General features: G+C 37.1%; 1 protein-coding gene across 10 annotated transcripts in view; it reads left to right on the plus strand.

Annotated features, from left to right (window-relative positions):
• The window catches only part of RABGAP1L (RAB GTPase activating protein 1 like), a 716,515-nt gene that overhangs the window by 124,200 nt on the left and 570,388 nt on the right, over positions 1-21,927 (plus strand). For all 10 annotated transcript variants that reach the window (XM_074222075.1, XM_074222079.1, XM_074222077.1 and 7 more), the window contains 4 exons: positions 1,700-1,910; positions 6,079-6,253; positions 13,158-13,315; positions 17,990-18,100. In XM_074222075.1, the coding sequence (XP_074078176.1) occupies positions 1,700-1,910; positions 6,079-6,253; positions 13,158-13,315; positions 17,990-18,100 (655 nt within the window). The remainder of the gene's footprint in view (positions 1-1,699; positions 1,911-6,078; positions 6,254-13,157; positions 13,316-17,989; positions 18,101-21,927) is intronic.

Below are 21,927 nucleotides of genomic sequence, written 5' to 3' on the forward strand. Positions count from 1 at the left end.
CATTTGTGGTTTCTTATAGAACAATAGTACTCCATAACATTCATATACCATATAATGTTCAGTCATTCCCCATTTGATGGAATTGATGGACATATTCTTAGTTTCTAATTCTTTGCCACTACAAAAAGATCTGCTATAAATATTTTTTAAACATCTGAAACTTTGCCCATTTTTTTTATGATTTCTTCTGGATATAAGCCTAGAATTGGTATTCCTGGGTCAAACAGTATGATAAGTTTTATTGCTCTGGGCATAGTTCTATATTGCTCTTCAGAATGGTTGGATTAGTTCACAACTCCTCCAAAAGTATATTAATGTCCTAATTTTCCCACAACCTTTCCAACATTTATCGTTTTCCCTTGTAGTCATCTTAGCCAATCTGTTAGGCACAAGGTTCTAGCTCATAGATCTTTTAATTTGCATTTCTCTAATCAATAATGATTTGGAGTATTTTTTTTTTATTGACTTTTGCTAGGCATTGGGGTTAAATAACTTTCCCAGGATCACACAACTAAGTATTAAGTGAGACTGCATTTGAACTCAGACCTTCTTGACTCCAGCACCAGTGCTCTATCCACTGTGCCACCCAATTGCCTCTGGAGCATTTCTTCTTATGATTTTATATATTTAGCTTTTAATTTCTTTGTCTGAAAACTTCCTTTGTTCATATCCTTTGACCATTGATCATTTGAGGAATGACTTGTAATCTTATGAATTTGATTCAGTTCGCTATTTTAGAAATGAGACTTTTATCAGAACCCCTAGCTGTGAAAATTTTGTATGTTTTTCTTCTAATCTTGGCTGCATTGGTTTTATTAATGCAAAACATTTTTAATTTAATAAAGTCAAATTCATCTGTTTTTCAATTTATAATGTACTCTTTCTTGTTTGGTCATAAATTTCTTCCCTTTCCATAGATCCGACACATAGAGTATTTCTTGATTTATTAATTGATCTACAGTAAGGAAGGAGGTTCTTAACAATAACTCAGACAAATCATGAAGGCCCAAGTTCAGGAGTGGAAAGATGAACCTTTATATGAGAGTTGATGGAAATAGGGTCAAGAAAGGTTGACATTTGTGATAAGGAAGAGGGAAGAGTAAAAGATAATTCTTAAGTTTTTAGTCTGTTTTTAGGGGACAGAAGATGAACATCAGATCATCATCAACAGAAATATGAAAGTTGTACTCAGAGGCAGGTTTTGTTTATAGGATCATGGATTATTTTTCATTGAATTTCCTTGGGGTAGGCAGTCCTTGGCAAGGAACTTTATTCAGCTGTGCAGATGAGTACCTTTTTTGGAGCTAAAAGTATTATTACTTGACAGTGACAGTATAAATCACTTTTATCACTCTATGTATCAGAGGTGGATATTGAACCTCCAGGTCTTCCTGACTCCAAGGTTAGCTCTCTCTCCACTCGGCCATGTTGTATCTCATGGCATAGTGGAGAAAGAGAGTAATAAATACCTCTTGACTGATTGATTTTTAGAAGGACTTCAACCATTTACTTACAGTTTACAGATGGAGGCCCAAAGAGTCTTTTTTCAAGGTCACATAAATGGTATTTAAAAGAGACAAGATTTGAATCCATGTTCTCTGACATGAAATGCAATCATTTCATCATCAGATGTAAGGTTTTTTGTTTTATTTTATTTTTTTCTGGTAAGCATATCCCTTTTCTATTTTTTTCTTTTTAGAAGTTTCCACTCTCCGACCACCTTCTCCCAGTGAACCACCAGAGGAAGATAGTGTATTATTTAATAAACTGACTTACTTAGGATGTATGAAAGTTTCTTCTCCTCGAAATGAAGTAGAAGCTTTACGAGCAATGGCAACCATGAAATCTTCAAGCCATTTTCCCTTCCCTGTAACTCTCTATGTGCCAAATGTTCCAGAAGGCTCTGTAAGGTGAGTTTTTTTTTAAGTTTTTGCAAGGCAATGGGGTTAAATGGCTTGCCCAAGGCCATACAGCTAGGTAATTATTAAGTGTCTGAGGCCGGATTTGAACTCAGGTACTCCTGACTCCAGGGCCAGTGTTCTATCCACTGTACCACCTAGCTACCCCTGTAAGGTGAGTTCTAATTGTTTTCTGACTCTTCAAGAAAGATATAAACTTGAGTTGAATTTTATTCATTTATTTATTTCCTTACTTTTAATACAGTTTTATTTTCAGCTTCAAATTCTTTCCCTTCCTCACTCTCCCTTTCCCACTTTGAGAAAGTAAGGAAAAACAAACTCATCACAAATATGTATAGTTTAGCAAAATATATTGCCACCATTAGCCATGTCAAAATATAATGTCCTTGAGTTAATTTTTAAAAAATCCCACATAAAACTGTCTTTGAATTCAATTATTTTAATTGTGCATGTAAATGGCGATCCAGGATTGTTTTAAACCCTTGCTTCCTGTTTGCCAAGTGTAACCAGAAATGAATTGATAATTTATAGAATTATGAAATGGGGGCAGGAATGCCTATTTCTATAGGTTTTCACTAGGAAAGACCACTACTGGCATTATGAAATGGTGTGGCAGTCACACCTTATGTAAACCTGGAGTATATGGGGGCAAAAACCTTATTAAAGGCAGAGATAAATGATTAAAAGTGATCCAGAGACATAGAGTAGTGGCATGGGAACAGGAAATAGGATGGTAAAGGGAAACAGGCATCAAGGGAAAGAGGATTAGAATTTGGAACATGTAGCAGCATGGTCCTGATGGAAGAGAGCTTGAGGGCAGGAGTTTGTAGTCTCATTTTTATAATGGTTTTTGGAGGAACAGACCAACTCCTATCTGTGCCACTTTGAGATTAGTTCATTAACATTCAAGTCATCTCAGAATTATAATTAAAACTTCAAAGTCTTCATCTCAAAGTTGTTACCTCTTTTCTGAGATTCTTTGAGGAGGTATGGAATTTTCATATTACAGGATCAGAACCTTGACAAACAGCACTTAGATGGTTTCCCCGATCCAGCACATATTACCAGGATGTGAATTTTAGTTAATATATGGTACAGTTTGTAAATTATACTTCTTTGATCTTTGGGATGGTCTGTATGTGATGTCCACGTTCCCCTTTGCAATCTCATGTTCCTCTATGCCCCCTTTATACTGGCCACTTATAAATTAGGAGGAAAGGAGGTGGTCAGGTGGATGGGAAGAAGATTCAATTTCAACACCAGAAGGCCTTATTATTTGACTATGTTTGACTGTTTAGGTGGAAAGCAGAAGGAAGAGACATTGGTTCTCTCCCTTACTTTCCTCCTTTCTTTCATTTTTGTACTTTCAGGGAGGTGAGGAATGACTATTTACTATTCTCAGACTGCACCTTCCTCTTTCCATTAGTTCTGGGATATGATTTTCCCTTAGTCCAAGCCTCTATTCTATACTTTACTTTGGAGCCCAAGCTTCATTGAATCTTGCAACCCTAGACTGATGGAATCTTTTTTTATAATTAAAGATTTTATTTATTTTGAGTTTTACAATTCCCCCCCCGCCCCAGTCTTACTTCCCCCACCACAGAAAGCAATTTGTCAGTCTTTACATTGTTTCCATGTTGTACATTGATCCAAATTGAGTGTAATGAGAGAGAAATCATATCCTTAAAGAAGAAACATAAAGTATAAGAGATAACAAGATCAGATAATAAGATAGCAGTTTTTTTCTAATTTAAAGGGAATAGTCCTTGAGCTTTGTTCAAACTCCACAGTTCTTATCTAGATACAGATGGTATTCTCCATCACAGATACCTCAAAATTGTCCCTGATTGTTGCACTGATGAAATGAGCTGTCCATCAAGGTTGATCATCGCCCCCATGTTGCTGTTAGGGTGTACAGTGTTTTTCTGGTTCTGCTCATCTCACTCAGCATCAGTTCATGCAAATCCCTCCAGGCTTCTCTGAATTCCCATCCCTCCTGGTTTCTAATAGAAATAGTGTTCCATCACATACATATATCACAGTTTGCTAAGCCATTCCCCAATTGATGGCCATTCACTCCATTTCCAATTCTTTGCCACCACAAACAGGGCTGCTATGAATATTTTTGTACAAGTGGTGTTTTTACCCTTTTCATCATCTCTTCAGGGTATAGACCCAGTAGTGGTATTGCTGGATCAAAGGGTATGCACATTTTTGTTGCCCTTTGGGTGGAGTTCCAAATTTCTCTCCAGAAAGGTTGGATGAGTTCACAGCTCCACCAACAATGTAATAGTGGCCCGGATTTCCCACAACCCTTCCAACAATGACATTATCCTTTCTGGTCATATTGGCTAGTCTGAGAGGTGTGAGGTGGTACCTCAGAGAAGCTTTAATTTGCATTTCTCTAATAAATAATGATTTAGAGCAATTTTTCATATGACTATGGATTGCTTTGATCTCCTCATCTGTAAATTGCCTTCGCATATCCTTTGACCATTTATCAACTAGGGAATGGCTTTTTTTTTTTAAATATGACTCAGTTCTCTGTATATTTTAGAAATGAGTCCTTTGTCAGAAACATTAGTTGTAAAGATTGTTTCCCAGTTTACTATATTTCTTTTGATCTTGGTTGCAGTGGTTTTATCTGTGCAAAAGCTTTTTAATTTAATGTAATTGAAATCATCTAGTTTGTTTTTAGTGATGTTCTTCATCTCTTCCTTAGTCATAAACTGCTCCCCTTTCCATAGATCTGACAAGTAGGAATCATCTCTAAGCAAGGTCTTGAATCAAATGTTTTCTTTGCTTCTGGAGGGTTAAACTTCTGACCTGTTTTAGTTCTATCTTTATGTAGTATTCTATTGCATTTTCTCCTGTAACAGTGAATATATATGTAAATAATAGATCACTTATGACCAGTTTTGGAGACAAAAAATTAGGAAATAGAAATAGAAGAAATAGGACAATTGACTAACATTTATGCTATGCTATGAAGTTTGTCAAGCTCTTTACATATGACATCTCATTTGTTTGCATGGCTAATGACTGCTCATGAAACAGTAAGGGAGTTAAATTTTGAATGTGCATTTGTTGATCTCAATTAGTAACTATTGACAGTAACTTCAGTCCATCCTAGTTGTCAGTTTTTTATTAGAAGGTGCTGGCTTACAATATGATTAGAAAAGACAATGATCAATGGTGGAGGGAACGTAGGAAATTTGGCACACTAATACATTGTTGGTAGAGCTGTGAACTCATCCAGCCTTTCTGGAGAGTAATTTGGAATTATACCCAAAGGGCAACAAAAATGTGCATACCCTTTGATCCAGCAATACTTATACTGGGTCTATACCCTGAAGAGATCATGAAAAAAGGTAAAAACATCACCTGTACAAAAATATTCATAGCAGCTGTGTTAGTGGTAGCAAAGAATTGGAAATTGGGGGATGTCCATCAGTTGGGGAATGGCTAAACAAATTGAGGTATATGCATGTTATGGAACACTATTGTTCTATTAGAAACCAAGAGGGATGAGAATTCAGAGAAGCCTGGAAAAACTTGCATGAACTGATGCTGAGCCAGATGAGCAGAGCCAGTGCCAAAAGAACATTGTACCACCATTACATGGGGGTGATCATCAATCTTAATGGACTTGCTTATTCTATCAGTGCAACAATCAGGGACAATTTTAGGGTATCTGTGATACCATCTGTATCCAAAGAAAGAATTGTTATCTTTATGTAATTTTGCTATCTCTTTTATTTTTTTTCTTTAAGGTTATGATTTCTTTCTCAACACATTCAATTTTGATCAATGTATAGCATGGAAACAATGTAAAGACTATCAGACTGCCTTCTATGGGGGATAGGAAGGGAGAGGGAGGGTGGAGGAAAAATTGTAAAATTTAAAAAACAATAAAAAAAGTGCTGGCCTAGTTGCAATTGTTGTGGTTTTACTGTATTATTGTGAGCTTCTGGGCCTCTATTTAAATTTTATACATTGCACATACTAATGGGATCTTAGTCCAATTTCAGTCTGGATTTATTTCAAAGCTCTTTTGATCCTTGAATTGGGCAGCCTTTCTTTCTAAATTGCAATCCTAAAGTAGGAAATGAGCAATGAAAAATAAATCTGGGGCTCTTCTGTCACCTTTATTTTGCAGAATAATAAATCAGTCCAGCAATGTGGAAATTGCATCATTCCCAATCTACAAAATCCTCTTTTGTGCCCGTGGCCATGATGGGACAACAGAAAGTGACTGTTTCGCTTTCACAGAGAGTTCTCGTGGGACAGAAGACTTTCAGATACACATTTTCTCCTGTGAGATTCAAGAGGCAGTAAGTATCATGTATCCCAGCAATCTACTCTAGTGAGAAAGTTAATTAAAACAATATTAATAGGCCCTCCATCTGTATTAATTAGTGTTGGGACAGGACTCTCTACCTGTATTTCACTGCCATTCTATGATAAGAAGCTCCCTGTCCTGGTGCAGGTGGGTACCTTCTCCACAATATGCTGACCTGAAAAGTTGCCTAGAGCAGGGATTCTCTCTTTTTTTTGGTCCTCAGACCCCTTTCGTCTCTTAAAAATTATTGAGGACTTCCCCCACCACAACCAAAATTCTTTTGTTGATGTGCTTTATATCTGTTGATATTTACCATATTATAAATTAATATGGATTAGTGTTATTTTGAAAATGATCTTGATCTCTCCTACTTCTGGAAAGGATCTCAGGGATCCTCAGGTGCACACTTGGAGAACTGCTGGCCTAGATACTAGGAGTTAAGTGACTTTCCAAGGAGTGGTCTAGAGGAGAGACTTATAACTCAGGTCTTTGTGGCTCCAAGGTACTTTGTAGTGTATATGTGCACAGGCAGCCTAACATAACATTAGAATTTGAATAGATTTCTTAAGAGGAAGTCATGATTTGTGTTATCCCAGAGCCACATGGAAAGAGCTGAATCATAGGGAGTGCCTTTCTCAGTGCAGATTTAGAAGAGTATAATTTAAGCAGCATTAGGGGAAGACGAAGGGAATAAGTATTTATGTATCACCCACTGTTAGATGTTTTGTGGAGCCTCCCGTCCTTTAAACAAATATTATTTCTGATTCTTATAAAAGTCCTGGGAGGCAGGTGCTATTATTTTTCCCATTTTACAGATGAGTGAACTGAGGCAGGAAGAAATTAAAGGGACATGCCCTTGGTCACATAGCCAGTGTGTGCCTGAGATGGATTCAAACTGAGGTTTTCCTGACCCTTGGCCCGGTGCACTATCCACTGCCAGCTTCTTGAGGCATTTACAATTTAGCATTGTATTGTAGTGAAGTCAAACTGCATGAAGTTTTTTCTTAGATTTTTCTCTCCCTCCCACCCCCCATACTGTGAAAAAGAGAGTAGTATCTGTCACAATTCTTAATTAATGACTTGTTAAAGATGAATTTGAAAGATTTCACATGATAGCATTGCCCTGTATAAAACTAGCTATCTTTGGAAGAGTGTTTATTTTACAAGTCTGTCGTTTTGGTTTTTGTTTTGTTTTAAACCAGTGCTTATTGGTGAAGTGAGCTAACCAAATGATGCGTATTTTGTTCTGAAAAATTGAGTAGTTAAAAATTAAATGTTCTTGCTTCATGCAAAGAATTTTCAAACTACTACTCAGTTTCCTCTACCATTTAATCATCTAAGGGGCAGCTAGGTAGGGCAGTGGATAGAGCGTTGGCCCTGGAGGCAAAAGAACTTGGATTCAAATCTAACTTAAGACACTTGATACTTGCTAGCTATGAGACCTTGGACAAGTCATTTAGGCTTACATCCAGGACCATCTCCAGTCATCCTGATTCCTATCTGGCCACCGGACCCAGATGACTTGGGAGGAGAAAACAAGGCTGGTGACTTTGCACAGCTCCTTCTCACTCAAATCCAATTCACTTGCTTGTCCTGGCATCACCTCCCTGAAGTTGTGGTCTTCCTTGAGAATGAAGGACTAACAACAATCAACCATTTAATCAGTAAATGTTTATTAAGCTTCTACTGTATCTTAGGCATTGTTCTAGGTGTTGGGAATAAGTTAGTCAGTCCCTGCCCTCCAGAAGTTCAAGTCAAGAAGCTGAAAAAAGGGGAGGGGAGAAGGGAAGGCTATTATCAGTGTAAGGATTTGGGAAGCCAGTGAGGGAAATGAGCTGAGGAAGTGAGAGTGTCAGCCTCGATTTAATTTGGTGAAATGATGAGTTTCTGGAGATCATGAAGCCCAGGAGAGCAGGGAGGTGGGGAAATAATGAGAATTCCCAGGGAGCTCTTCTAAAATGATGGAGGATCATCATCCTCTTAGATAGAAGGTTAAGAGACTTGTCCAGGTCACATAGTCAGTATGGGTCAGAGGGAGGACTTGAACCCAAATCTTCCTGGTGTTGAGGCTAGCTCTCTATCCTTTATGCCATGATTCCTTAGTTATATTTCAGTTAAAAGATGTGAAGAGCAGTTATCAAAGGGGAAGAAGGGGGAGGGGGAGGAAGGGAAGGACAGAGGGGGAGAGAGAGAGAGAGAGAGAGAGAGAGAGAGAGAGAGAGAGAGAGAGAGAGAGAGAGAGAGAGAGAGAGAGAGAGATATTGAGATTCTTATATACTTCATTAGAGGTGAGGATAAACAAATGGTAGGAATCTGGTATTTCAATTTTGACAGCTGTTACTTTTCTACCTGTCTCAGTTTTGGTTTCCTTCTTTCATTTTTGCTGTCTTTGGCCAATTTGGGGTGTTTTCTAGAGAACAACAAGTTAAGAAAATCAAAACTTGCTGTGAGCAAAAGTGCCCTTCTCTGTTTGCTCCAAACAACTCTGACCATCCTTTTCTCAGCAGCCCTAACAGCTGCAACTGCAATGTCATTTCATACAAACCTTTGTGAGCAGAACCCCCATGATTAAGGGCTGAAGAAAAGGTCAGTGAGGGAGACAGCTTTGCGCCCAGCCCCTTTGGCCTTTCTGTTAGAAGCATCCACAGAGAGCTCGCAAAGACCCTCCTGAGGAGAATTCTGAGATCTGAAATAGATTTAGCAAAATCTGTTCTTTGAAGAGATAGATTGTTGAAGAAGGAAATTAAAGTGATGTGTTTCTTTCTATTTAAGTAATTGCGATGTATGTGACATTTGTAATTTGGGGAACCTTTATCTTTCCATCCCTTTTGTGGTGATGTGGAAGGTGGGTGGGGAATGTTTACCATAGTTGTGGTACTAAAATAGTATTAGAGGGAGAGGCTGGGTTATTCTGTATTTGTCTGCTAGTCATTTGGGAGAAACAGTACATAACTTCATTTCCCAAAGTACATTTGCATCGTTCAGATTTTTTTTAGTTTTTTGTTTTTTTTTTAGATTTTTTTGCAAGGCAAATGGGGTTAAGTGGCTTGCCCAAGGCCACACAGCTAGGTAATTATTAAGTGTTTGAGACCCAATTTGAACCCAGGTACTTCTGACTCCAGGGCCGGTGCTTTATCCACTGTGCCACCTAGCCGTACCCTACTGCACCACCTGGCTGCTCCCTACTGCGCCACGTAGCCACCCCCACTGTGCCACCTAGCTGCCCGCCATGGTTCAGATTGTTAAAAGGAAGTCCATATAAGCTTGTATTTTGTAGAATTTGTGGCTTGTGGTCAAGTGTCTTTAAGTTCTAATCTAAAATTCTCTATGTTCAAAGAAGGAATAAGCATGGATTAGTGTCTATTAAGCAATTCCTGAACTTTGTATTGTAGGTATCACACAATTAGAATTGGATGGGAACTTAGAGTATCTGTTTTCTTCATTTTAAAAGTGAAGAAACCGTGGACCAAGGAAGTTGTGACTTTCCTAAAGGGACAGAAAGCAAAATAGGGACCATATGTCCCCTAACTGTGACTGACTTTCCAACCTGAGTCTGTCCTGGCCCCCTCTTGTTTTCTTTGTACTCTCACTGAACCAACTTGTCAGCTCTTATGGTTTCAGTTAAAATTTCATGTGTTTGAAAATGACTCAGAAATAAACAAGTAAAAATGTATATGTCTGTCTGTCCATATATCTATCTTATTATACAGCTCTTTCTCTAGTTTTTCTCCTGAGCTTATGTCTATTTCCATCCATGTCTTAGATATTTTCAACTGGATATCCTGTATGCATCTCAAACTTGACTTATCCCTGACAGAGCTTATCTTTCTTCCCTCCCTCAAAACCCTTCCCTTTCCTAAAGGTCCTTATTCTTTTTATGAGCACTGCTGCCTTTCTAGTCAGGCTCCTTCACAGTCACTTCTCATTCTTGACTCCCTGCTCTCTCACCTCACAGACCCAACTTTGGAGTGGCTCCTGTACCATTCAGGCTCAATTTTCATCTGTTCCCCCTTGCCTAGAATGAACTTTCTTCTTACTGCTGCATTTGGAATGGTTGTTTTACTTCAAAACTCAGCTCAAATGCCATCTCCTGCAGCAGACCTTTCCTGATCTCTCCGTCTGCTATGCCTTTCCTGCCAAGGCTATCTTCTGTCTGCTTTGTCTGTATCCTGTACATTCATATTCTCTCTCTCTCTCTCTCTCTCTCTCTCTCTCTCTCTCTCTCTCTCTCTGTCTCTCTCTCCGTAGATCCATGCATATATGGTCATGCACATTTTATTCTGATAGAATGTAAACTCTGAAGGCAGCTGCTGTGTTTTTTGTTTCTCTGCATTCTTATTGCTTAGGACATAAATGCCTGCTGACTGACAGTTGGCTCGTGTTCCCATTGCCATTGGAACAGGCATTGTTAAACATTTTTCTCTAATTACTTTTGCTTCTTTCATTTTTGCTGTCTTTGGCCAATTTTGGGTGTTTTCTAGGGAACAACAGTTAGGAAAATCGAAACTTGCTGTGAGCAAAAGTGCCCTTCTCTGTTTGTTCCAAACATCTCTGACCATCCTTTTCTCAGCATCCCTAACAGTTGCAACTGCATTGTCATTTTATACAAACCTTTGTGAGCAGAACCCCCATGATTAAGGGCTGAAGAAAAGGTCAGTGAGGGAGACAGCTCTGTGCCCAGCCCTTTTGGCCTTTCTGTTAGAAGCATCCACAGAGAGCTCACAAGACCCTCCTGAGGAGAATTCTGAGGATCTGCAAGAAAGAGAAACTGGACAATGCCCACCAACTTAATGTAGGGAGTTACAAGTTCGTCCTTGCACTAGGGAATGAAATCTTTGGTTACCTCTTTACAATTATAAAGGAATTCAAATAACAAGTATACCAACAACAATAACAAGCATTTATATCCTGCTTAATTTATGCCAGAGACTGGGGCGGCTAGGTGGTGCAGTGGATAAAGCACCAGCCTTGGAGTCAGGAGTATCTATGTTCAAATCCAGTCTCAGACACTTAATAATTACCTAGCTGTGTGGCCTTGGGCAAGCCACTTAACCCCATTTGCCTTGCAAAAAAAAAAAACCTAAAAAAAATGTTCCAGAGACTGTTAAACACTTTGCAATTATTATCTTATTTGATCCTCTCAATAACCCTTGGAGGGAACTGCTGTTATTATCATCCCCCAGGTTAAGTGACTTGTCCAGGGTCATACAGCTAACTGTCTGAGGTAAGATTTGAACTCAGTTCTTCCTGATTGCTCCGATTTTCATTTGTTTCAAAATGACTCAGAAATAAACAATTATGTGTGTGTGTGTGTGTGTGTGTGTGTATATATAATCTGTCCGTCTAGCTATCTGTCTGTCTCATTTTCCTGGGTTTTCTCTTGAACTCAAGTTTATTTCTATCCATTTCTTTGACCTAGCCTCCTAGTTACCTCCGAATGAAATCAGGCAGAGCAAGATTCTGGAAAGCACAATAGAAGTAGACAAGAATGTTACTATTTTTATTAGACTTTCCCTCCCCCTTCTTCCTTTACAGATGTTTTACATTTTTTTCAAGTTTTTTGTCATTCAAAACTTGACAAATGGTTCATAAATAGCTAACTTAAAAATCATATAATAAATTTTCTATATTAATTTTAAAGACTTAAGGGTATTTTTTTTTTTTTTTTTTTTTGGCAAGGCAGTGGGGTTAAGGGTCTTGCCCAAGATCACTCAGCTAGGTAATTAAGTGTCTGAGGCTGGATTTGAATTGTTTCCTCTTGACTTCAGGGCCTGTGCTCTGGTATTTTTTTTTTTTTTTTAGTTTTTGCAAGGCAATGGGAGTTAACTGGCTTGCCCAAGGCCACACAACTAGGTAATTATTAAGTGTCTGAGGCTGCATTTGAACTCAGGTACTTCTGACTCCAGGGCGGGTGCTCTATCCACTGCGCCACCTAGCCACCCCCTCCCATGCTCTGATATTTTTAAGAGATTTTCCAGGGCCATCATCAGTCATCCTGAGAGTGACTTAGCATAGCCCTCTCTCACTCAAATCCAGTTCATGTGCTTGTCATGGCATCACTTCCCTGATATGGTCTTCCTCGAAAGTGAAGGACATTATTATGAGACTTTAAACAGAAATACTCTTGGAACCTAACTTGCTAAGCATAGCATAAATTTAACTTTTTCTAAAAAGTATGCATTTATATATTAAAATGATCTAATGGGGGTGGCTAGGTGGCGCAGTGGATAGAGCACCGGCCCTGGAGTCAGGAGTACCTGAGTTCAAATCCAGCCTCAGACACTTAATAATTACCTAGCTGTGTGGCCTTGGGCAAGCCACTTAACCCTCATTGCCTTGCAAAAACCTGAAAGAAATGATCTAATAAGTTAGAGACACAGAAAGTTTTATTTTAGTTTTGAGTGGTGTGGAAAGAGATAATCAAGAGTCAAGATGTTGTTGCAGGGGATAAGTATCTCTAGCTTAGAAATTTTCACTTTATTGTGGTACAAATTAAAAGCTTTTATTAGAAGTTAGAGGAAGCTGAGGGATTATTTTGTTTTGAGTTGGGGGGGTGCAGGAAGTTTATGTTTTTTTCAGAATTACTCAGTGTCCAAAGCAATGGGGAATCTGCTAGTATTGATGGTGGGGCAGTTCAGTGGAGTATTGCAGTATGCATTCGGAGTTACTTTGGAAAGGAACCCTTTAGGTTTTCACCCTTTAGGTGAGATGTTAATGATCCTATTTAATATTTTAATACTATTTTCTACATAAGATTCTATTAGTCTTTCCTAATCTGCTGAAATTATATTTAATGTACCATTTGTACACTTTTGACTAGGAGAAAAAGGAAGACATGGGGGGGTGAAAAGTAAAACTTTTGTCTAACAGTAGTTTTCCCTTTTTCTTTCCTTTAGGTCAGCAGAATTTTATACAGTTTTTGTACAGCATTTAAACGTTCTTCGAGGCAAGTGTCAGATGTAAAGGACTCTGTTATCCCTACTCCAGACAGTGATGTATTTACCTTCAATGTCTCGTTGGAGGTCAAAGAAGATGATGGAAAAGGAAACTTCAGGTGAGGCAGCTGGGAAATAGAATGAAAATATATGAATAGAAGACCAGTAAGTGCACAAGTTTTCAAAGCAAAATGGCAGTATAGTTCCTTAAAATAATATCGAAAATCAGTGTATCTGTGTGATTTTATTCTTCCTGAGTGGAGTACACTCATCCTCTACATTTTCACATGAAATTCTTCTTTTCAAGACCTTTTTCAAGACCTTTTTTTGGGTCCTGTGTTCTGAACTTCTTAACTGAAAACAATTTCCCCTTTTTCATGTTCTTGAATATATATTCAATACATGCCTATATCACACTTACTATGTCCTAATGCTGAGCCTTAGTGCCTAAATAATAGGCACTTATATAATAGATCTATATTCAACATAATTGATTGAATCTTTTTTTAACCAGCTTTTACCCTTTTTTTTTGCTATCTATCTTAGCATTAAATGGCTTTTTTTTTTGTGGAAGCCTAGTTTCCTCCTTCCTAGTTCATGGGAAGCAATGAAAATTGCATTTTATGTTTTATATCTCTTTTGTTAATTTCATTAGTCAAATAACCTTAACAATGAAGGAATAATGATACTACTACTACTACTACTACTACTACTACTGATGATGATGATGATGATATAACTTAATAAGCACTAGGCAGCTGTGCTAATAAATAAGCACTTTACAATTGTTATCTCATTTGATCCTCACAACAAACTGGTGCTATTATTATTCGCTTTTTACACTTGAGTAAATCAAAGCAGACTGGGATGACTTGCTGAGTGTCAAACAGGCAGTTAGTGCCTAAGGCGGGATTTAAATTCAGATATTCCTGACTCCAGACCTGATCCTCTTTAACCTCTGTTCAACCATTGCCTCAACTGAAAGATTTTTTTAGAAGCATTAAAAGGGAGGATTGGAGCTCATCAGGGAAATCAGGTATGATCTATGGTTAGAATTGACTGATGACTTGGCTGATATCTGTTTGGAAATATAGAGGAGGATGCTGGATCTCTGGAAACCACTGTAAGTTGAGCTGAGTGGCTTCTTGCTTGGTTTCTATGATGACATTTTTTTTTTTTTTGCAAGGCAATAGTGTTAAGTGACTTTCCCAGGGTCACACAGCTAGGTAATTATTAAGTGTATGATGTCAGATTTGAACTCAGGTCCTCCAGGGTCGGTGCTCTATCCACTGCACCACTAGCTGCCCCATGACATTTGTTTTTTGGGTTTTTTTTTGTCAGTTAAAGGCTTATACTTTATTGTGTTAAGAAGGTCAGTGATTAGGTAATATAGATGAAGGTGATAATAGTTAATTGGCTGTAAAGAATAACTGAAAAAAATAAAGGGAAAGAGGAGTTTAGGTGTGTGAGAAAGTGACTTGCTACTATCTTTCTCCTTTTTTAAGTACAGAGTAAATCTCCTTGTTCCAAGTGAATATATAATGATATCATTGGATAACATTTTGTTTTAGAACAAAATATTTCTTGCATTCTTGATGAACAAATATAAAACCTACAGATATTATTCCATGGTGAGTAGAAGAGGGAGAATTTGGTGGGCTAAACAAATGTGTAAGTGTAGTTAATGAAGAACAGTAATCTATGGAGGTCACTGCTAACCACATACTTGACATGCTAGCTATATTCTATTTGGTAATAATTTTATTATTTTCTCTTGTTTTGAATTGATTTTTCCCCTGAATCTCTGGACACCTAATAAGAAATCCTCATATTTATAAAGCATATTGAAGTTTGTAAAGCATTTTTCTCACGATAGCTCTGTAAATTAGGTCAAAGAAATAATAAATGTCTTAAAAGTTTTATTAGTTGTTAAAGTGTAAACTTTTGAAACACCTCATCTTACCCCATTTAGCTGATTAGAAAACTGAGGTTCTGAATAATTAGCTGATTCACCCTTTGATCATCCGACTTCTGCCTTATGGGACTGGAGCCCATGTCTCCTCTCTCCAACTTTGATGTGTTTATGGTGGTATTACTTGTTCCTTGTAACTCAGGTTCAAGTTGGAATTTGACTGCATCTTTAGTTGAGTCATTTCTTCTCTCTTAGCTAAGGGGATAAGTTACTAGAATGTAGAGACATATTATTTTTAACCTAAAGGCTAAAAAAGTTAGATTTCATTGTAACTAAGTGAGGAACCTAATATCCTGAGTCCATTTAGAACATGGATTCCTTTTTTTAGTCTTTCCTTCTTTACACCATTTCTCCCTTCTTCTTCTTCCTTCCTGTTCTCTGAGTCAGATTGGTCTGTATTAGTAAGTGCCTACTATGTCCCAGACACTGTGCCAAGTGCTTGGGTTATCAAAAATGCAAAAGATAGGCCTTGCCTTCAAGGAACTTATAGTAAAATGGTGGAGATACACAAACACCTATGTACCAATTAGCCATACACTGGATAAATAGGAAATAATCACTAGAGGGGCAGATAATGGCATAGTGGAAAGAGACTGACCTTGGAGTCAGGAGGACCTGAATTCAGATCCGTAGTCACTTGATACTTAAATAACTGTATGACCTTGGGCAAGTCACTTGACCCTATTGCCTTGTAAAAATAAAAAAAAAGTAATCACTAAGGAAGAAATTGGAAGAAATTTCCTTTCCTCCTCTTCCTTTCCCCATCTCTCCCACTCTCTTTTTCTCTTTTCAGTTTCCCTCTTCTCTTTCTTCTACCTATCTCCTGCCCTTGCCCTCTTGCTACTCTTAGTGGAGCTGACATATCCCACTTCTGACTTCCTTCCTGCTTGCAGTTTCCTGAAATCCTCAGGGAATCCTAGACAAAGGACTACCTTGCCATGCTTCCTTCATCCTCTACTTGATAAGCTTATTTTTATAAAATCGTCAAGCTGTTTTTTTTTTGTGTTCCTTTTGAAACTTTTGTATTTAGCCCATGGTTAGAATCCAATACCCTGTGGTTACATGTTCCTTTTTTTGGCTTAATTTTCCTTTAAAAAGGTAAAAATTCTGTCTAGTTTCCATATTCAAAGCAAATGTGTACAATTCTATTGTAAAGGATTGTACTGAATTGAAAGGTATACTATTGAAAATAAGTTTTATAGCTTCTTTCATGATTGAATAAGAAACACTGCTGATGGAAATGATGACCCTTTTATATTCTATAAATTTTTCGTCACCTTACATTTTGTTTCTGTTAACATTCTGTTTCCTATATCATCTTTTTTAAAAAATGATTTATCTTTTTAGCTTGAGAATTATTTTTTCGTACTATATCAATTTGTCCTGATTTTAAAAATGATGTGAGAGGCTTGTGACTAGTCGTGTTGGCAGAGTAAAACATAGGTAACGGATGCTCTGGGCACTGGTCTGGCATCTTCAGAACATTCAAAAAACTAGAAGACATCCTTGCAGGCTCTCTATGAAATAGTTAGAGAGATCCATGGTAGGTGTCATGTAGGATAGGAAGGAATGAAGGGATGTTGTTAGAATATGTTCAGGTAGAAGGGTAGCTGGGTGACATAGTGGGTAGAGCACCCTAGAGTCAGAAGGACCCAAGTTCAAATCCAGCCTCATACACTTGACACTTCCTAGCTGTGTGACCTTGGACAAATCACTTAACCCTGATTACCTAGCATCCAGGGCCATCTCTAGTCGTTCTTATCCATATCTGGTCACTGGACTCAGTTGACTCTGAAAGAGAAAATGAGAGTAGAGGGCACACAGCCCCCTCCATCCCTCCCCACCTTAAGTCCAGTTCTTGTGCTTGCTATGTCATCACCTCCCTGATGTCTTAGTCTTCTTAAAGAAGGAAGAGCAAACAATAACAATTACTACAGGGGGAGGATTCCCTCTCTCTCATCATTGAAATGCTGAAATCTTTAAGTGAACAGCAGCATGGCCTAAAGCCTTGGTTAGGCCAAATTTTGTGTATTTCTTGGCAAGGCACTTGACTTTTCTAATTATTGAATTACTTTTCTCTAAAATTTTGTTACAGATTATATTGTCTCATAGAATTGTTGAAAGGGAGCTGTTCTCTGTGTTCTGTCAAATGCTATTCAAATTGTGAGCTGCTATGTATATAAAAGACAATAAATAAAATGACTTGGGGTTTGCATTTTAAGTTATAGAAATAGATACATTTCTTCATAAATGGAGGAGGGCAGGGGTGGCTAGGTGGTGCAGTGGATAAAGCACTGGCCCTGGAGTCAGGAGTACCTGGGTTCAAATCTGGTCTCAGACACTTAATAATTACCTAGCTGTGTGGCCTTGGGCAAGCCACTTAACCCCATTTGCCCTGCAAAAACCTAAATAAACAAACAAATAAGTAAACAAACAAACAAACAAATAAATAAATAAATAAATGGAGGAGGGCATAAATAGGCACACAGTGCAAATTAGGCAGTATATAAAAACAAGAAATAATATATCATGTAAGATCTAAAAGATAAATTTTATATATCTATTATTCTGACAGTTTCAGATTTTCTCATACAAAATAAATACCAAGGTTTTTGAATCCAATTTAAAAAATTGTTTATAGCACTCACTCTATTTTATGAGCTTTCTAAAACTCATATACTATCTTTGTGCATATATTTAAAACAATATGATTATTATTAGTGAAATACATATATTGATATAATGAAATTTTTAGGGGTCATCCTTATGTGTTATAATTTAAATGTGTTATAGTTTATTCCTATCTTTTTTTACATTTCAGTCCTGTGCCTAAGGATAGAGAGAAGTTTTACTTTAAATTGAGACAAGGAATTGAAAAGAAGGTTGTAATCACTGTGCAACAACTGTCCAACAAGGAACTAGCAATTGAAAGGTAAGTTACCTCCTTATAGAGAAATAAAAAACTGGAAGATCTGGGATGGAAATAGCCTGATTGTTTTAGGTATATGTGTGTGAACAAACACAATATACATGGAGGCATATATGTGCATGTGGATATCATACATGTGTATTCACAGATATGTATGTTTATCGATGTACAGAACTTAGTGGGTGGGGCTGGTTAAGAGACCTGGTTTATAGTGCCATCTCTGCCATAGACAGCGTCCTTTGGCTTATCACCTGGTTCAGATTGTCCATTTATAAATTGTTCCATCTTAACTAGAGATAATTTGAATACTTCTTTTGTAATAGATTATGATTTGAACTAATAAAAAAAGGGGCACTCCATTATACTCTGTAGATAGTGTAATCATTGCTGTTGAAACTTATTCCTGTTAAAAAGTAATATGTAAATAAAAACAGAAATAGCTTACTGTATTGAGTTTAATAATTTAACTTTTAGACATCTTTATTCCTAATGATTACATCTTTGATTAAATCTTCAGTTTTAAATTTGTCCAGCAGGTGGCAATCTTGTCAAGTGAATGCTTAAAATTCATGCATTGCTAATAAAATTTGTAAGAGAAGAATAATTCAGTTTGGCAGTCAGAGTGCATTTTATGATGATATGTGGTTGCAGTGTATTTTTTTACATTGTCTCATTTTGTATTCTCATCATCTCATTTTGTCTTCTTAACACATTGTGAAATGAGTCCTAGAAGAAATATGATATAATCTTTTTTCAGATTAGTAAGTAGAGAAATTAATTGATTTACCAAAGTGTATATGTATATGTGTAAGCTGTAAAAAAAAAGACTTGAACATTTCTACCCTAATGCACTGTACTATACTGCTGAAGAATCTCTAAGGGGAAAAGAATAACATCAGAGGAGCCTAAATGTCATTTTGGTGAAAAGGAAAACACATTTTCCTGAGGGAAAATTTCTTCATTTCTATATTTGTAGATCAAGTTAAGAAGTATATTTCAGAAAATTGAATAAAAATTTAATTTCATGGCTAGATTTTTTTATTTACAGAATAATATAGAAAGAATCTTTTTCTGTTTTAATTGATATGTGTCTCAGATTGTGTTTGTAGGCAAATCTTACATATATTTATATATGGCTGAGCGAGCCCCTTGAAAGCATGGACCTGGTATCCCTAGCACTTCATATAGTTCCTTGTTTTCAATTACATTTAATAATTTACAATTTCACTTGCATTTTACAATATAATTTATCAGTTACATTGATAATAATAATGATAATAGAGCCAGGGAGAATATATATATATATATATATATATATATATATATATAGTATGAGTATGTATAAAGTACATGTATACATTTGTATATATACATTTACGCTCATCTGTCTGTCTATTGTATACACACACAGATATGTGTTTCTGTTCATACATCTTTATATCTAAGATACTATTTTCTTCAAAAAAGTTGTTTATAAAGTGAACGTTTTCAGAAAACAGAATTATTCATAATTTAATGAACTTATAACTACTTATACTGGTCTCTGAATCATGGCAGAATTGCTCACAGTAATAGTGGGTGGTGGGTTTTGTTATCTGTACTTTCTTTGTAGGAAAATTTTACAATTGAATTTCATAACTAATTGAAATCCTACCTGCAGAGCTCATTTTATTATCCTAGATTTTCATCCTTTAAGTTTTATTTTTTAATTAAAAAATATAGTTTTCTTTTAGTAGATAGCTATGTTTTCTTTTTCTTATTTAGGTTGTGTTTCTTCTCATAATAGCTAATAATAATAGCTAGCCTCCTCCTGCGTAATATATGCCAGTTCTGTGTTACAAATGCTTTACCAAAATTATCTCATTTTACCTTGACAACAACCCTGAGAAGTGGTGCTATTTATTTATAGTTGAGGAATCTTAGCAAAACAGAGATTAAGTGACTTGCCCACCAAAGTCATGTAGTTTGTAAATATTGGGCTCCTCACTCTATCCACTGTATGGTGCCTCATGCTTTGCCTGTCTTTTGACCATTTTCCTGCTCAATAATTTCTCTTTTAAAAGGAAAATTAGGAAAAATAATGGGCCTTAAATATAAATTTTAGAGTTGTTCATCTTATCACTGATTTTTTGGACATTTGTGGATAATGTGGAACGTCATCTAGGATCCCCACCAGTTGTGATGACTGTTTTCTTTGAGATTTTTAATTTATTTCCAAAAGTATTGATTTACATATGTTTCCATTCAAATGAACAGTATGGAAACTTAAATACATTTTATGGAGAGATTACTTTCATTAATCTGCCAGTTAATTTTTATTCGGGAAAGCCATGTTTTGACTTTCTATGAAGTTGACAGCATACAGAGAATATTGATATTCCTTCCTGGTCCCTGTGCTGGGAGTGCCTTCATAGCCAAGGTTTCTTTCTGTTTGCTCTCTGGCTCTTCCTGTGCTTGACTCTCCTCCATGGGCTAGACAGCACCCCCCCCCCCCCCCCCCCCCCCCCCCCCCCCCCCCCCCCCCCCAGCATTGATGGTATTTCATGTCTTTTCACTGTGGTCCTTCAGGCACACTGTGTTTTCCCTCTTCACCCCCACCTCTTGCTTCCTTCAAGAATTAGCTCAAATAAAAACTTGCAAGAGGTCTTTCCTCATCCCCCAGTGGTCAATACCTTTTGAGAACTCTTCCCTTGTACACACCCTGATACTCGTCACCCCATTAGAATGAGAACAGAAACCCCGTTTTTATCTTTCTTAGTAGCCTCAGAGTTTAGCATTATTGGCCTTGCACAAAGTGAGCTTTTAATAAATGCTGGCCAACTATGGATCTTGTATGTCTATATGTATGTATGAGTCTGTCCTGTATTGTAAATTATAAGGGGAAAGTTATGTTTTTTTCTTTATATTTCCAATCTTTAGCGCAGTCACAGCAGACAGTGGACATGTAATAAATGTTTCTTATTTTTTTTTCCATTTTAAAGTTTTTATTTATTTTGAGTTTTACAATTCCCCCCCCCTTATCTAGCTTCCCTCCCCCAACCCCCACAGAAGGCAGTCTGATAGTCTTTTCATTGTTTCCATAGTATACATTGATTCAAATTGAATATGATGAGAAAGAAATCATATCCTTAGGGAAGAAACATAAAGTATAAGAGATAGCAAGATTACATAATAAGATATCAGTTCTTTCCCCAAAATTAAAGGTAATAGTCCTTGGTCTTTGTTCAAACTCCACAATTCTTTCCCTGGATACAGATGGTATTCTCCGTCACAGATACCCCAAAATTGTCCCTGATTGTTGTACTGATGAATGAGCAAGTCTGTCAAGGTTGATTATCACCCCCATGTTGCTGTTAGGGTGTACAATGTTTTTCTGGTTCTGCTCATCTCGCTCAGCATCAGTTCATGCAAATGCCTCCAAGCTTCCCTCAATTCCCATCCCTCCTGGTTTCTATTAGAACAATAGTATTCCATGACATACATATACCACAGTTTGTTAAGCCATTCTCCAATTGAAGGACATTCACTCAATTTCCAATTCTTTGCCACCACAAACAGGGCTGCTATGAATATTTTTGTACAAGTGATGTTTTTATCCTTTTTCATCATCTTTTTAGGGTATATAGACCCAGTAGTGGTATTGTTGGATCAAAGAGTATGCACATTTTTGTTGCCCTTTGGGTGTAATTCCAAATTTCTCTCCAGAAAGGTTGGATGAGTTCACAGCTCTACCAGCAATGTATTAGTGTCCCAGATTTCCCACAACCCTTCCAACATTGACCATTATCTTTTCTGGTCATATTGACCAGTCTGAGAGGCATGAGGTGGTA

The sequence above is a fragment of the Macrotis lagotis genome, chromosome 2 (genome assembly GCF_037893015.1).
Source record: "Macrotis lagotis isolate mMagLag1 chromosome 2, bilby.v1.9.chrom.fasta, whole genome shotgun sequence".
In the NCBI taxonomy this organism is placed as follows: Eukaryota; Metazoa; Chordata; class Mammalia; order Peramelemorphia; family Peramelidae; genus Macrotis; species Macrotis lagotis.